At 34.9% G+C, this 15,193-nt stretch overlaps 3 protein-coding genes across 5 annotated transcripts; all 3 read left to right on the top strand.

Moving 5' to 3' along the window:
- The first annotated feature begins 264 nt into the window (after positions 1-264).
- On the top strand, positions 265-4,310 carry LOC109161602 (putative GPI-anchor transamidase). 2 transcript variants are annotated; one of them, XR_002050939.1, is made up of 11 exons: positions 265-569; positions 1,284-1,325; positions 1,447-1,591; positions 1,951-2,180; positions 2,301-2,358; positions 2,754-2,831; positions 2,902-2,990; positions 3,279-3,360; positions 3,455-3,634; positions 3,709-3,916; positions 3,995-4,310. XR_002050939.1 is itself a non-coding variant. In XM_019310076.1 (11 exons), exons 1-10 carry the CDS (start codon positions 385-387, stop codon positions 3,853-3,855), a joined length of 1,236 nt encoding a protein of 411 aa, XP_019165621.1. In that variant the 5' UTR covers positions 266-384; the 3' UTR covers positions 3,856-3,860; positions 3,973-4,310. The 2 variants fall into 2 exon arrangements, 1 of the variants encoding a protein (XP_019165621.1); XM_019310076.1 differs by having other exon boundaries at positions 266-569; positions 3,709-3,860; positions 3,973-4,310.
- Positions 4,311-4,771: 461 nt separating this feature from the next.
- Positions 4,772-8,501, top strand: LOC109162065 (glutamyl-tRNA(Gln) amidotransferase subunit A, chloroplastic/mitochondrial). The gene is made up of 10 exons (XM_019310719.1): positions 4,772-5,375; positions 5,676-5,987; positions 6,317-6,496; positions 6,615-6,709; positions 7,004-7,079; positions 7,167-7,244; positions 7,541-7,634; positions 7,714-7,763; positions 7,878-7,991; positions 8,094-8,501. The coding sequence occupies exons 1-10, from the start codon at positions 4,857-4,859 to the stop codon at positions 8,184-8,186; spliced, it is 1,611 nt and encodes a 536-aa protein (XP_019166264.1). The 5' UTR covers positions 4,772-4,856; the 3' UTR covers positions 8,187-8,501.
- A 2,073-nt stretch (positions 8,502-10,574) lies between these two features.
- Positions 10,575-15,193, top strand: LOC109162066. 2 transcript variants are annotated; one of them, XM_019310720.1, is made up of 8 exons: positions 10,575-10,757; positions 11,303-11,511; positions 11,600-11,737; positions 11,876-11,954; positions 12,102-12,173; positions 14,422-14,488; positions 14,660-14,716; positions 14,807-15,193. In XM_019310720.1, the coding sequence occupies exons 2-8, from the start codon at positions 11,335-11,337 to the stop codon at positions 14,904-14,906; spliced, it is 690 nt and encodes a 229-aa protein (XP_019166265.1). In that variant the 5' UTR covers positions 10,575-10,757; positions 11,303-11,334; the 3' UTR covers positions 14,907-15,193. The 2 variants fall into 2 exon arrangements, with proteins under 2 accessions (XP_019166265.1, XP_019166266.1); XM_019310721.1 differs by having other exon boundaries at positions 14,810-15,070.

Raw genomic sequence — 15,193 nt, 5'->3', positions numbered from 1 at the left:
ATATGTTCATTATTATAAAACTTTATGTTCATAATTTTTGAATTTTACATTCACAATTATTAAATTTTATATTCACAAATACAAAATTCTATAATCATAATTACAGAATTCTATATTTATAATTATAAAATTCTATATTCATAATTTTAGAAGTGTATCTACCTTTCCACAGCATAATTTGCCCGTCACAAACATTGCAAAATTGTTGAAAACTAGGGCACGATGATGTGTACATTTAGCATTTCTGATTGTATGTTGCTTCTGTTTCATTTAGATTTCGTACTAACATATGCCTCGTTTGGGAAGCCCTTCTGGTCTTCGAAAGTTTGAACAGTAAACGGGAAATCTCAGAACGGAAGAAACCAGAAAAGCTAAGGCAAAGCCATGATAAGGTTGAAGATGATTAGGGAGAGATCGCTGAAGTTCGTCGTTTCAGCATCTTTGCTTCTTCTAGCAACTTGTGTCTACAGTGCGATATTGTCTGATGCTTCCAGCGACGGTGCGGCTTCAACGGCTACCACAATGCACACTAACAACTGGGCTGTTTTGGTCTGCACCTCTCGCTTTTGGTACTTTCAATCTCTCCGTCAATCAATGTTTAGTTTCGACTGTCTCTTGAGAAAATTGATTGGAAATTTTGATTTTGGGGGAACTGTAGGAAGTTTGTTAGATTGTGTGATAAGTTCAGTGAGCTGAGGAACTTGTGATACAAAATTATGCTATTTATTAATGTATTCCGATTCTGTTTTTATTGAATTTAGTTAAAATATGCTTTTGATTTGTGTCTTATGAGAATGCATTGATCAATTTATCTTATTTTTATTTGTTTTTATATATTTTGATTCTAATTCTAATATGATAATGTGTAGTTGAGCTCCTTGATACTATGCATACCCCGGTCAATATGTATCTTTATCACTTATGTGGGGAAAATTATAAACTGTCCACTATTTTATGCACTCCTTTCGAAACTCCTATATGTAATATATGCTTTTATGTTCATATATTTATTGTAGAATGTTTTACTGTATCTACTGCAGTTTTACTCTGTAGTTTTTCCAAGTAATTCGTTTGGTTGAGTAGTTGAGTGTATAGCTAAGAAGATGAAATTAATTTTACTAGTATATTTGTTTGTGTATAGGTGTGAATAGTTACTCCAAAAGTTCAATGTTTAGTGGCATCACTAATTTGACATGTTTATTCTTTTGCCTTGTGAAAATTGGTCATTAGATTAGCCTTAATATGGAATTTCCAACTTGCTAAAATTTGTTATGGGTACTCAGGTTTAACTACCGTCACATGGCAAACACTTTGTCTTTATACAGGTAAAAAAGCTTTCTTTTCAGTTAAAAGCTTAATTCTTCATATTCTTGTCTGGAAGTTCATTTCTGTATTCTCAGAGTTACTTGACTGTTTTGTGAATACTAATCTGTGTTTTGCATGCAGAACTGTAAAACGGTTGGGCATACCAGACGAAAGAATTATTCTGATGTTGGCTGATGATATGGCTTGCAATGCACGGAACAAATACCCTGCTCAAGTCTTTAATAATGAAAACCATAGGCTTAACTTGTATGGAGATAATGTCGAGGTCAGTAGTTTTGATCATCCTTCTAACAATCACTTAGGATTTTTTTTTTTCCTATCATATACAACACTCAATTTAATTGAAACTGGATTTAGTGATATGTTGTTATCATGATTGTTTGAAATTTTCACCATTCTGCTAAATGTCTATTAAGGGTTGCAATGGGTATACCTAGTAAAGTATGTTTTGAACTATGCATGGTCTTAAGTTTGAATACCTAATGCTCTTACTTCTTATTTGGTTATTTTGCAAGTGGATCTCTAGTAGGGCGTCTATCTGTTAGCCTGATTTACAGTAATTTGGACTTAGATTAGTTTTCATTCATTTACAATTTCTAACTTTTACATGCTTCTGTAAGTCAGGTAGATTATCGAGGGTATGAAGTAACTGTTGAGAACTTCTTCAGAGTCTTAACGGGCCGTCATGAAGCTGCTGTTCCCCGGTCAAAACGTCTTTTAAGTGATGAAGGAAGCCACATACTGGTTTATATGACAGGGCATGGTGGAGATGAGTTCTTAAAATTTCAGGATGCAGAGGAGCTTCAGAGTCATGATTTAGCTGATGCAGTGAAACAAATGAAAGAAAAGCGTAGGTGAGAATCTTTTTTTTTTTTTTTTCCTGCTGGACTTAACTGCATCATTCCTTAAGAGTGGGACTGCTTTGATACACTTGAAATGATGGCTCACACCTCTCAATTGTGTTCAACTTTCAGATTCAAGGAGCTGTTAATAATGGTTGATACTTGCCAAGCTGCTACACTTTTCTCTCAGGTGAGCTATTCTTTTCCTAGGGGTTAGGTAATAGGTTGACATTTTATATACCGCTCCATGATAACTTAACTGAGTATTTATTAGTGTATGTACAATGGGATCAACCATTCAGTCCTTGTTTGATGAGGCCTATAAGAATTCATTGTAATTTAAGAGTTTTCTCTCATATTTTATTCTACTAGAAGTAACAAACATATTTCAAAAAAGAAGTAACACATAATCTCTGCTGCATTTTTGTTGTTTCAGAACTTTGGGTTCTCCACTTGTGTGGAGTATGTGCTCTTTGTGTAATTAGTAGCATAGATAGTTATTGCTATTGCCTCTGTCAAAAATGTGATACTGAGCCTTTTATGCATGATTTTCTATCTGAAATGAAATATATCCTTCCCATGTAGCTTCATTCACCTGGTGTTTTGGCTATTGGAAGTAGCAAGAAAGGAGAAAATTCCTATTCACACCACCTAGACTCTAATGTAAGTATATTTGCTCCACAACCCTGCTATCTTTTGGTAATTTTCTTCATTAATAATTTCTTTGTTCCAGGTTGGTGTCTCAGTTATAGATCGATTCACATTTTATACCCTTGCCTTTTTTGAGAGGGTAAATATGTATAGCAATGCCTCATTAAGCAGGTAAGTAGGTAACTGTGAACTTCAAAAATATTACTTTGACCACCACTGCTAGTTAATGAGTGGGAAACAGTCCTAATCTCATATTTTTTAAACTCTAGATCTTTGCTCTCTTACTCCTTTTTTATTTACTCCTTTCTGTAAATAATTTTTTCTTGGATAAACTAATTCATCATAGGTTATTACAGAAGATTTGCTTTTCAGAAAACTCATCTTGTGCATTGTTAATTTGTTATTTCTATCAACTTCCAACTTCATATGAATCTCTTAGGCTTTGCTGTTAATTTGCAGTCTCTTCAATTCATATAACCCAAATTTATTGATGTCAACGGCATATTATCGAACTGATCTATACCCGCGTCTACTGGAGGAGGTATAATAAAAACATTTCCGTTAAATTATGTTTAAGTGGCTTTTTGTCAATATGTTTAGATAGTCTGACTTGCACTCCCCTTGTGCCCTTGCAGGTGCCCGTGACAAACTTTTTTGGTTCAGTCATGGAGACAATCCACACCGATTCTGCATACAAAACTTTCTCTACTGAAAGAGCTACTATCAAGAAGCCAGTCGATCAATCCGACCATTACATACGAAGAACACTATCCAGTTTTGATGATCAAGAGCAAACTAGTGACTCAAATACCAAGGTGAGTACACATAGTTGCCTAATGTTTGCCACTAGAAAGGGGTATAGTTGAAACTTTTTGTGCATATGCTGCAGGGTCGACCAGTAAATTGTCCTTTCACACGGTTTTGGAGTTCTATCCACATCAAGATGGAAAGGATCAAGGATGTGGATAGCCTGATGTCGTATGGCTTGGCATTAATGCTCCCCTTGGTGGCGATTTCCTCTTGGGTCTCACATTGATGATTGTAAGTAGCTTATTTCCATTCCGTTTGATCTTTCCATTCCTTTTCCCCAGCTTTTTGTGGTCCTCATTTATTTATTTTTATCATAAATTGTTGTAATATTGATCCACTTTAGGAAAAGGATGACCCAAGAGAAGCACCAAAAAGCTGTCGTTTCCATGAAGAATGAAAATCCCGAGCCTTATCAGAAACCGTTTGCAATGGAAGAACTGAATTCTCAAATGCAACTGCTGTCAATCGGTTGATTGAAGGAGATGAGATTGTATTTAGCCATGAACACCCTTGTACGAGTTAGTCCCTCAGATAGGGTATAGGACTTCTCTTTATTTTTTCTCTAATCTGTAAAATTGCATTTTATTCTCTGATTTAGTGCCTGTAAATTTGGTATTGTTGTATGTTCGTTTTGTATTGATGTAAGACTACATCATTGAGTACTTCCACACTTGAATTGCATGGATATAGAGAGAAACAAAAACTTATACGGAGTATAACTAACATCTAGTACAAGTTGTGGTTTTTTGACTATTTTCGATTTGGTTCTTATGAATATATGAACTTGAATGAAATGTTTTAGGTAAAACATTTATATTTGTGGATTAAAAAAAAGGGTTGCACTTCTATAAAATCGTTAAAAATAAATTTTAAAAAATTATTTTTTATATAGTAATATATTTGTTTGAATTTAAAATAATTTCAGTCAAATATAGTTGATTGAATATGGATATAGGTCTTGTTTGGTAAAATAGTTAGCCTATCACTATTGGCTGTTTAATTTGGTTAAATAATCAATATGAGTGTTTAATTAATTAGTTTTTTGTAATAATTTATTGCTCTAAAATACTAAAATTTAAAAAGTTGTTATTTTGGATTAATTTTTTAAAAAAGTTATTTTGTGATATAGTGAAAAGTAGGAAGAAGAAATAGCAAATTCTTAGGAGTAGTCGAGTAGATAAAACCTGCAAAACCTCTCACTGCTCATCAGCACCCTCTCATCAGAAAATGCTATCTTCAATTCATCACACTCCGCGGCTCCTCCGCTTCCCTCTGAAGGTCAAATGCCTCCACACCTCTCAAACCATACCCCTCTCCTCCGCCGCTACAGCCACCCTACCACCGGCCTCCCAAATCCTCACCATCCGCAAATCCCTCCTGGCCGGCGAGACTTCCGCCGTGGAGCTAGCGCAGACCTTCCTCTCCCGCCTCCGACGCACCGAGCCCCACCTCAAGAGCTTCCTCCACGTCTCCGACACGGTGCTGAGAGAGGCCGAGGAGATCGATAGGAAGATTTCCAACCATGAGGAGGTGGGCCCCCTCGCCGGTGTCTTTGTTGCTGTGAAGGATAATATTTGTACTGCGGATATGCCATCAACTGCCGGGTCGAAGATTCTGGAGAATTATCGACCGGCTTTCGATGCGACGGCAGTGAGGAATGTGAGACAATGCGGCGGCATTGTGATTGGGAAGACTAATTTGGATGAGTTTGGTATGGGGAGTACTACTGAAGGCTCTGCTTATCAGGTCTGGTTTTTGTCATTCCTTGTAGAATTTGAAGTTTCTGCTAGTAGAAATTATTATGCACGTGCACTTTATTGGAAGGTTTCAAGCTTTGGGTCCCTGCTCAATATGAACTGACTCTATTGAATTCAAATTGCATGTTTTCTACTATTGGTCAGATGAGTGATGCTATCAAAGTGAGTGGCCAATATATTAGTAAATTCTCAAATGAAAAGAATGTAAAAATAAGAAATTATATGGTTTGATAACTCCAACTTGTAACTGAACATGGTTTACTCAGGTGATCCATATTGGTGTTAATAGGTGACAGCAAATCCTTGGGATTTGACACGGGTGCCTGGTGGATCATCAGGTGGTTCAGCTGCTGCTGTTTCTGCTAGGCAGTGCACAGTATCACTAGGAAGTGATACAGGCGGGAGTGTTAGACAACCAGCATCTTTCTGTGGTGTTGTTGGTTTGAAACCAACATATGGGCGTGTCTCAAGATATGGGCTTGTAGCATATGCGTCTTCTCTTGATGTCATTGGATGCTTTGGCTCATCAGTAGCTGACGCAGGGCTTCTACTCCAGGCAATTTCTGGTCATGATAAGTTTGATGCAACAAGTAGCAAGCGAGTAAGTCTCTTGTGCTTATATTTCTCACTCGCCTTGTGAAATTTATTCTTTATATTTTCTATGGTCATGGTTTTGTTAATTCACAACATGATAAGTTTAAACGTATCCAATTGTTTTGACAATTGTTTACTATAACATACTCAATATCTTTGTTTAGAATAATAAGTATTTAGGAATTAGTGTATCTTCCAAGAAAATATGGTGTTCTGTTAACTTCTTGGTGGAATTCATGCTAATTTCCTATCAATGCAAAAATAAAGACTTGAGACTGTTTTCCAATTCATTTGTGTATGCTAGTTTTTGCTTTAATTTTGTGAATGTTCTTTCAGGAAATTCCTGACTTTACTTCCCAATTTATTTCCCAAGATAATCTCGAATCAAAACCTCTTAAAGGGTTGAGAGTTGGTGTGATCCGAGAAACCATTGAAGAAGGAGTTGACCCTGAAGTAATTTCCTCAATCCGTGGTGCTGCTAGTCATCTTGAGGAACTAGGATGCACTGTGACAGAGGTATTCTTTTCTCATAGGTTCCCGTATTTATGCATTTGTACTTCTGCAGTTGCAATGTTCAGGTACTCCTTTTCTAGCTCATTTTTTCCCTTTTTCATTTTCTATTTTCTATTTTCAGGTCTCCTTGCCATCTTTCTCTCTTGGATTACCAGCTTACTACATACTTGCATCATCTGAATCTTCTTCAAATTTATCACGTTATGATTCTATCAGGTCATATGGAGTATAGCTTTGCTTCAGTTATTAGAGCAGATTGACCATGGATTTGTTCTAAAACAAAACAAAATAAAAATGATTTACTTGGATGGATAAGACTTGTACTTTTTTGGATATTAAATAGTGATTCTGAAATGTTTGTGTGTAAATACATATGAAAATGATGATAGTTCCTAAACATAACACTCCCATAATTGGCTTCATCATAAGCCTAAGAGAAGTTTGGGAATGCAACTATAAATATTTATAGAGGCTACAGTTTTCTTACTGCCATTGGATGTCAATGTGTAGGTATGGGAATCAAGTTGTTGCAGATGAGCTTAATTCCCTTTATGGGGGATCCCGTGCTAAAGGCTTTGGTTCTGAGGTATGAACAATTTAGGGGATGAGTCATGAGTCATAAGTTTAAGCTTTGTGGTGATTTTGGAGTGTCATTTGTGCAACACTCTTACAGGTCAAAATGAGAATTCTAATGGGAACATATGCCCTGTCAGCTGGTTATTATGATGCATACTACAAACGAGCTCAGCAGGTACTGCAACTTACATGCCAATTATTTTGTTGACTACAGAATCTGGCCTAGTGCAAGCTCACTCATCTTTTCTGGGAAAGATGATGTATATGTGCAAGACCTTACATCTATTTCTAGAGAAGTTGTTTATGATGCTTTTACTCATGACATAACAGTCAATACATAGCACTTTGCCACTGTTAATAGTTACAAGTATGAGTTCAAATGATGAACTCCGTAAAACCACTTCAGAACGCCTATAATTTTGAGTTTATATTTCATTTTCAATGGAAACTGAAATGGTGATAGTGTTTTAGGTGAGGGCCTTGGTAAGGGAAAGCTTTAGGGAAGCACTGGAAAATAATGATATCCTGATTTCACCAGCAGCGCCATCAGCAGCTTATAAAATTGGTTGAGCACTTATCTGTTCTAGTCTATACCTTTTCTGAAATTCTGAAGTTGCACACTGGCTAAATTTTCAAATCTTCAGGTGAGAAGAAGGATGATCCATTGGCAATGTATGCAGGTGATATCATGACGGTATGTTATTTATATGACTCCCAAAGTTCTGCTTCTCAAGTTATATGTTCTCTATTGCTTAATAACCCAATATTTATTTAGTGTCAAGAGTTGTTTTTTTCCCATCTGCGACAGGTGAATGTTAACCTGGCTGGTCTTCCTGCACTGGTTCTGCCCTGTGGATTTGTTGACGGTGGTTCTGTAGGGCTACCTGTTGGCGTTCAAATGATTGGCGCTGCATTTGACGAGGTGGGCACTTCATTCTCTTTTTCGTTTTCTTTCATGTGGAAATTGCTGAAGCCACCTGTTTGGTTCTCTCCATATTCAATAAAGTTACAAATGCAATTGCAGGGAAAACTTCTTAGAATGGGTCACATCTTCGAGCAAACACTTCAGGGCTGCAGTTTTATTCCTCCCCTCGTGGCAGATGAATTTTCAAGCTAGTCACTAATTTTTGCAGCTAACAACCATAATTATCCTAATGGAGATGAGGGAGAAATCTCCACCTGGGAAGCTTTGTGCAGCAATGGCTTCAAGCTCTACCTTTTATAACACTATCATCTATCAAAGGGACAATGGCATCTGCGCGATACTAAACTGGATGGAACTAAGAATGGTAATGCGCCTGGTTTTATGTATCTTCACATAGCTACATAAGTCTTGTGAATGTCCTTTCAAAGTGAGCATATTTGATTCGAATATTGTGATACAAAATATTTAGCTTAAATTTAATGAACAACCATTCGAGAATGTGTAATTTCACTAGATGGATGAGTTGGACTTATATTATATTTAAGTCAGGTTTTTAATACTTTATATTTTATTTCTTTGAGTTTCAACAAAATGAAGCAATTTATTATTCAACTACACAAAATTATATAAAACTGCATTTTTAGTTCATAGATTGTTCTTTGCCAACCATTTTAGCCCTTAACTTCTATCCTTATAATATATTTACTCACTCTTCAAAAAATTACTCTCTCCGTCTCTAATTGATTGTCTCATTTGCTTTTTACACGATTTTTAATACAACATAACAAATGGTACTAACTTTTCAATTTTGCCCCTCAAAAGTAGGTGTTGTTTGTACAAAGTACAATTGTATTTACCACTAAAAATTTGAAAAGTCAAAAAGGTAAATTGGGAAATGTAGAGTGATAGTTATGTTCAATTTTGAAAAGATGACACTATTTTGGGACAAACTAAGGGTCCGTTTGGAAAGCAGGAAAATGACTTCTGGAAAATGATTTCTGGAAAATGAGTCATTTTCCGGAAAACATTTTCCGTTTCCAGTGTTTGGTTACATTTGGAAAACTGTTTTGGTGTGTTTGGTACATTTTCTGGAAAATGAGTAGAATGGTATTATTAAATATTTTAATTATTTTATTTTAAATTAAAAATTCATTTTAAATCTTAAAAAAAAAAAAAAATTGATTTCCGGCGGAACTGGTTTCCGCCAGAAACCAGAGCTATGGTTTCTGGCGGAACCCAGTTCCGCCGGAAACCATAGCTCTGGTTTCTGGCGGAACAGTTCCGCCAGATTTTTTTTAAAAAAAAAAAAAAAAAATTGAAAGAGAAAGGCGGAAAACGACTTCCGCCCAAATTTGGCGGAAGTCATTTTCCGCCAAATTGGGCTCATTTTCCCCAGTCAACGGAAAATGGATTCCGTTGACTGGATTTTCCAGGTGTAGCCAAACACCAAAAACTCGGAAAATGACTTCCAGAAGTCATTTTCCGGGTTTTCAAACACAGCCTAAAAAGGAAAGTAAGATACATAAAATGGGACGGATGGAGTACAATTTTAGCCCATAAAGAAATAAAACTAATAAATTTAGTATATTTTCTACCATGTAGTGTGATGTGACGACACCCCAATTACCATTCCAAATGGGTGGTCATAACTCCGGTGGTGGGGTTTAAATTCTTTAGGCTAAAAATGCTTGAGAAAGTATAGAACAAATACTACCTTGTAAAAAATTATGAATATCTCAACAAAAGAACTAATAAACTTTATTAAAATTTTATTTTAGTACATAGTATTTTAGTACTTTTTAATTTTTTTTAATTATTATAATCTTCCTTAGTCTCGAGTCTCGATATTTCTTTGTAGAATAAAAAAACTTGATTTTAACTTGTTTGTATAAGAAAAATAGGGACAATGTACCACAATTGAAGATAGCCAACTTTAAGAAAGAAGGTCATCAACATCAATTATATATTTTGCATATCAAATACCAAAATTGAAAAAGTCGTAAAGAATAAAGATAAAAAAAATTATGTAATACCATTTACTAAGTAAAGTTTTAATCAAGTTTAATAGTTTTGTTTTCTCATGAGTTAAAATTGTAACTTTTTTGAAGACTTAGGTTAGTATATTACAACGGTAAAAGTTATGGGCTAAAACAACGTAACTATCAATAAACAATTGAGGGACTAAAAATAAATTTTCTCAAATAGTGCAACTTGTTGAATGTTGACTAAGTAGGATTGATGATGATATCAATTACTTAATGTATTATACGAATATTTTGTTTGAATAAACTAAATTAAATAGAAATAAATGATGAATTAATTATCAAATTTATGTGAAATTTTAGTAATTTTTATTTATCAAGTATCTTGTGCTCAGATGATATAAAATGACTTTTTTCATATGAGAGGTCATGAGGTTGAATTTTAATGGAGGCGTAATTAACTTTTTGTGCTTCAATATGTAAATTGTATATCTTGAATCTGGATTTACTTTATAAGGTGGACGCAGGTCCATGGTATAACTATTGGGGACATAGAGTAAGTAACGTATGTCAGCACAGCACCGCGTGACATTCCCGTTCCCCGTTTCCGTATCTACTATCAAATATTGATTATATCATCTTCGTCGTCACACCGAACAACAGTTCTATTTATGTTCTGCAATTTCCCTATGTCTTTCAAGCTTGCCAATTCTATGTTTCTTCTTTCGATTTTTGAATTCTGATTTATCAGCCCGCTGGTTTCCTGCTCCGATCACCGTCTGTAAGATTCTAATTTTTTTTTAATCGATCGGATTTGTTAAATTTGTAGCTGTAAGAAGCTTTAATCTGTGCATTTATTTTCGTTTCTTGTCACAAATTTAATTTTTTTTAATTTTTTTTTTAAATTTGAACCTTTTCTGTTTAGAATTGTGTGGAATTTGTGCTAGATACAGGTGCTAGGAGATAATTTATGGAAGCAAACTTCTGTTAAGTACTGTCGGTACTGAGATTGGTGTTTCTTGAAAAAGAATCGTTTATTTGTTAGAAGATTTAGGTGTGCGAATTTGAATTATGATTGTTATGTTGAGAGTTGATAAGATTTAGTTGACTTTGTTGTCTGCAAATTAAGAACATCTATGGATCAATGATGCTACAATTTCTGGTGCCATTTGAAATGAATAACCTGAGATTTTTGTGTGGCTGAGTGTTTGCAGAAATCTAAATTAAGGGGATGGTTGTGATTATGATCAGATAAAAGTTGTGTTGATTTTTAGCTAATTGCAATTAAGGTTCATTCTCTTGTTATTAAATAGCTAGTTGTTTCAGGTGTTAGTGGAGAAAACAGATCGGAGCACAGAATGAGAAGTGCTGTAGGGAATCGTAAAGCTCCTTCCCTTGTGGATTTGTGCGTTCAGGTTGCAATAGATCATGTTAGATACATTGGGGATGTTGGTGCAACAGACTTTCATCTTCTTGAGCGCTTTCTACCTCACTGTACTGTTGACCAGTTGGCACTCATTGAGAAGTCAACACAAGTAAGAAATTGTTCATCTTGCCCTCTCCTTGTGGAAAGTTACAACCTAGGTTGGACTTTGAAATTTTAACTTTTCTTTATTATTCAAGGGAAGAGATCTTAGCCCTGTGACTGATAAAATCTGGAAGCAATTTTATGAGCGGGAATTTGGTAAAAAGAGCGCCAGTCTGGTTATTGAGAGAATGAAGCAGAAGAAAGTAACTTTTAAGTGGAATCAATTGTATGAGGTATTCATCTCATTTTCATTTTACACACTCTCTTATAATTGTTGAATGGTTTCTAAGTTCTCAAAATTAGGATAGAATATGCTAAATATTATGTCCGAAAATAATTGTATTGTTTTGAGTAGTTCAAGTTACTTGCAGGCAAAGTTGAAGGAGGTTGAGGAAACCCAACAAAAGTCCTTTGACAGAATCAGGGATCTATACAAAAAACACGATGCTGGTAAGTGCTATTATATCTTATCCCTCCGTATATTTGTTACTTCCTGGGTCTCTTAAAGAAAAGTAATTGTTTAACATCAACTATACGTTCCAAGTCACCAAGTGGCTTATAATCAATTAAACATGATACTGAATTATATTCTTGCAGAGAAACAAAGCCGGCAAATTAAGCTCTGCACAAAGGTTCCACCTTCTAGCAGTAAAAGAAGCTTTTATGGAGGTATGATTTGTATTTATGTCAGGGTCCTCCTCTTCAAACACAATTTAATTCCTTCTGTTTAATAAGGGTCAGGTTACTTTGGTGCGACCTCTACATTTATGGGTTTAAGATATAGCAACTGCCTCAAGAGGAATTATCTAATATATGCCAAATTTAGAAGCAATTTAAGAAAATGTGTTGATTTCTAAATTTGAAGAATGAGATATATAGTTGTTTTTTAAAATTTGAATCTGTAATTTTTATTTACAATATTGACATGATGTCTTTTGTAAAAAGTGAGACATCATGGCACAATTGCCCTTCTTTCTTCAAGATGGATGGCAAGGTTGTTAAGCTAACAAAGGGGCAGTGATTTTTCTCCTCAAACTCGTCTCTAGAACCTCATTTTCTCTCTAGTTTTCGAGTACTAGTGTCATTGATTGTGAAAGAAAGGTTTATGTGGTTGGACTATTGACCAGTGGCTAGAGCAATTTATTTCATTTTGGGTTGAATTATAATTTTAAAATGTTAACCGACTCAACACCCCCCCACCCCACCCCCCCCCCCTCTCCCCCAATGTCATGGCAACCATTAGTTCTATTTTAAACTTCATGTGTGAGTTTCCTTTTCCACCTTTTAGCAACAATGATATATCTCACAACTTGGAATAGCAATTTAAGATCTCATTTGCATAATAAGATATTAAGTCTCTTTTCTATTTTGAAAAGCTGATTTTGACATTAAAAATCAGCACAGTTTTGTCTCTAGTCATGCCCATGATACAAATGCAGGAGGGAACCTTGGGTAAGGAGTTATGTAACATTTTTTAACACCATACTATGTTGCGTTTGGAATAGTGATATTTTATAACCCATTTTCTGAATGAGATTTAATTCTTATTTTTCTAAATTATACCTCTTAAAATAAACACATTTCGGTCTCAAATCATTATTAGACTCCCATGATACCAATGCATGAGAGCTCATTAGGTAAGGAGTGATGTCACATGTATTAGTAGCAATTTTGTATTGCATTTAGCAGTAGCAATATTATATTGCAATTTGGAATAGTGATTTTAGAACTCGTTCCTTGAATGCGAATTTAAGTGGCGCGTACAATGAATTGCTCTAAATTGGTAGTACCATGTTCTTTTTCGGAGGTTCAATATTGCAGTTGAGGACAAAGAATAATGACAAGGCATCACAAGGATAGGTTTGTTGTTGAGGCATTACAAGAGGTAACCTATGCTTCAAAGCACAAATTTGTGTTCCAAGAGTTTGTAGGCCAAAGGAGGAAGAATTCTATGTTGTTTACAATTTCAGATGTAAAAAATGTCAAGTTGATTACCCAAGCTTTGAAGCAATGAGAGAACAGCATGCTATCTGAAAATGATTCTCATAATGGTCTTCCTACAGATTAATAAATGCCAATTTTATTTTAGTCTTGTTTTGATGGCTGCCATGTGTTCTAATTGGTAGTTTCTTTTTGAGTTTATTACCTACTACATGAGGGTAACTAGTATCATAAGAAATTATTAAGTGGTCATTAAGAAAGGGACTGAAGAGCAAGTGTACTTTTGCAGAGAATGTTTGAGAACATGTAATAGCTTGAAGCTTGATTAAAACATCTTTGAAGCTCCTAGATTTAAGAGAATTTTTTTGAAATTTCTTTACAAAAAGTAGATTACTTCTTTTATTACAATATCACCACCTTTGGCATGTCTTGTGTTTTTGTCAAGGTTTCAACCTTCATTTCAAGGCTTTGAGTCTGGGTAGGTCAAACATATTTTGGGCTTTTGTTGTGGATCTTGCATGGGTTTGTGTCGTTAAGTCTCATCATTCTAATTTGATAAACCTACTTTGGTATACATATGAAAATCAACACATTTTGGTCTCAATCCATGAGATTTACCATTATAACTATGCAGGAGGTAAGAAGTCATGTCAAATTTACTACAAGCTACTGCTATTGTTTGCAACAGCAAACTGATTTTCAGTTTCATTCCCTAAATATGATTTTTGGTCAAAAAACATTTTCCAGTATCCGTTTTATATAAACACATTTTGGTAAATTGTTCAAATTTGGCACATTTTACAAAATTCCTTCCTTCCAATGTGTGGGCGAATATGCTCTTATTTGCTGACCTTTACTGCATTTTGTCTTGCACGAGGTTTACTGTTGTTGGCATTCTCATTAGAATGTATGCATTACAAGTTCCTTTTCCTACCTAATTACAGTTTTTTTTTTTTTATTATTATTTTTTTAATAGGCAGTAGCAATATTTACAACACAAAGAGTACTGTGATGAAGAAAGCAAAAATGGATTTCTTAAGAAGGTAAGTTCTTCTATCCATTGAAAGCATATGAAACTTCTGGATCTGCATGGCATATTTTTACCTTAACCTCGTACGTATGCATATATGTGCTTACTGTCTAGCTGTATTGAAGTTTGTAGGTCAACTAACTTTCTCTACCCAGAATATCTGATTTTATAATATTCATTACAGTCCAGAGGTTAAAAATTTAGCTGCCATAAAGAATAAGGCTGTGCAGAGAACAAATAGGTAATATTTCTACGACTTTTGCCTTTTTAACATATATATATACACCAGTACTTGCAATTAGCGTTATTGATGAATCTATCGTTTCTCTAGCAGTGTAAGTGTTTCCTCCCCAAAGAAACCAGGTGGACCTTCTGCGCTGGCTGCTTCTTCAAGACCCAAACCTATGAATCCGCCAATGAAGAGATTCTAGAGCTCCTGGAGTTAATGTTGTAAAAGAAACACAATTACTCCACCCGTCTCATTTTACATGTCTTATTTTTCTTTTTAGTTTGTCCCAAAATGTTCTCCTCTCTTCAAAATTGAACATCACCATCATTCTATTTTTTTCAGTGTACCCTTATTAGTTTTGCTTTCTTTTGTCTTTTTTGCTTTTATTTTTAAATAAAAGCGAGAAAAGTGAGAGGTATAATTGGAAAACATGTATTGTATCATTTACTTTAATTTTTAAAAAAGCGTGTAAAAAGCAAAGATGACAAT

The sequence above is a fragment of the Ipomoea nil genome, unplaced genomic scaffold (assembly GCF_001879475.1).
Source record: "Ipomoea nil cultivar Tokyo-kokei standard unplaced genomic scaffold, Asagao_1.1 scaffold2926, whole genome shotgun sequence".
Taxonomy (NCBI): domain Eukaryota; kingdom Viridiplantae; phylum Streptophyta; class Magnoliopsida; order Solanales; family Convolvulaceae; genus Ipomoea; species Ipomoea nil.
The sequence above is the reverse complement of the archived record's forward strand: the minus strand, read 5'-3'. Positions and strand labels throughout refer to the sequence as shown.

Coding starts and splice junctions, on each gene's coding strand:
- LOC109162065 (XM_019310719.1), top strand. CDS start 4,857: ATGCTATCTTCAATTCATCACACTCCGCGGCTCCTCCGCTTCCCTCTG. Junction 5,988..6,316: donor ATGCAACAAGTAGCAAGCGA/GTAAGTCTCTTG, acceptor ATGTTCTTTCAG/GAAATTCCTGACTTTACTTC. Junction 7,992..8,093: donor TTGGCGCTGCATTTGACGAG/GTGGGCACTTCA, acceptor ATGCAATTGCAG/GGAAAACTTCTTAGAATGGG.
- LOC109162066 (XM_019310720.1), top strand. CDS start 11,335: ATGAGAAGTGCTGTAGGGAATCGTAAAGCTCCTTCCCTTGTGGATTTG. Junction 14,489..14,659: donor AAAATGGATTTCTTAAGAAG/GTAAGTTCTTCT, acceptor TATTCATTACAG/TCCAGAGGTTAAAAATTTAG. Junction 14,717..14,806: donor GCTGTGCAGAGAACAAATAG/GTAATATTTCTA, acceptor TCGTTTCTCTAG/CAGTGTAAGTGTTTCCTCCC.
- LOC109161602 (XM_019310076.1), top strand. CDS start 385: ATGATAAGGTTGAAGATGATTAGGGAGAGATCGCTGAAGTTCGTCGTT. Junction 570..1,283: donor GTCTGCACCTCTCGCTTTTG/GTACTTTCAATC, acceptor ATGGGTACTCAG/GTTTAACTACCGTCACATGG. Junction 2,359..2,753: donor CTGCTACACTTTTCTCTCAG/GTGAGCTATTCT, acceptor CTTCCCATGTAG/CTTCATTCACCTGGTGTTTT.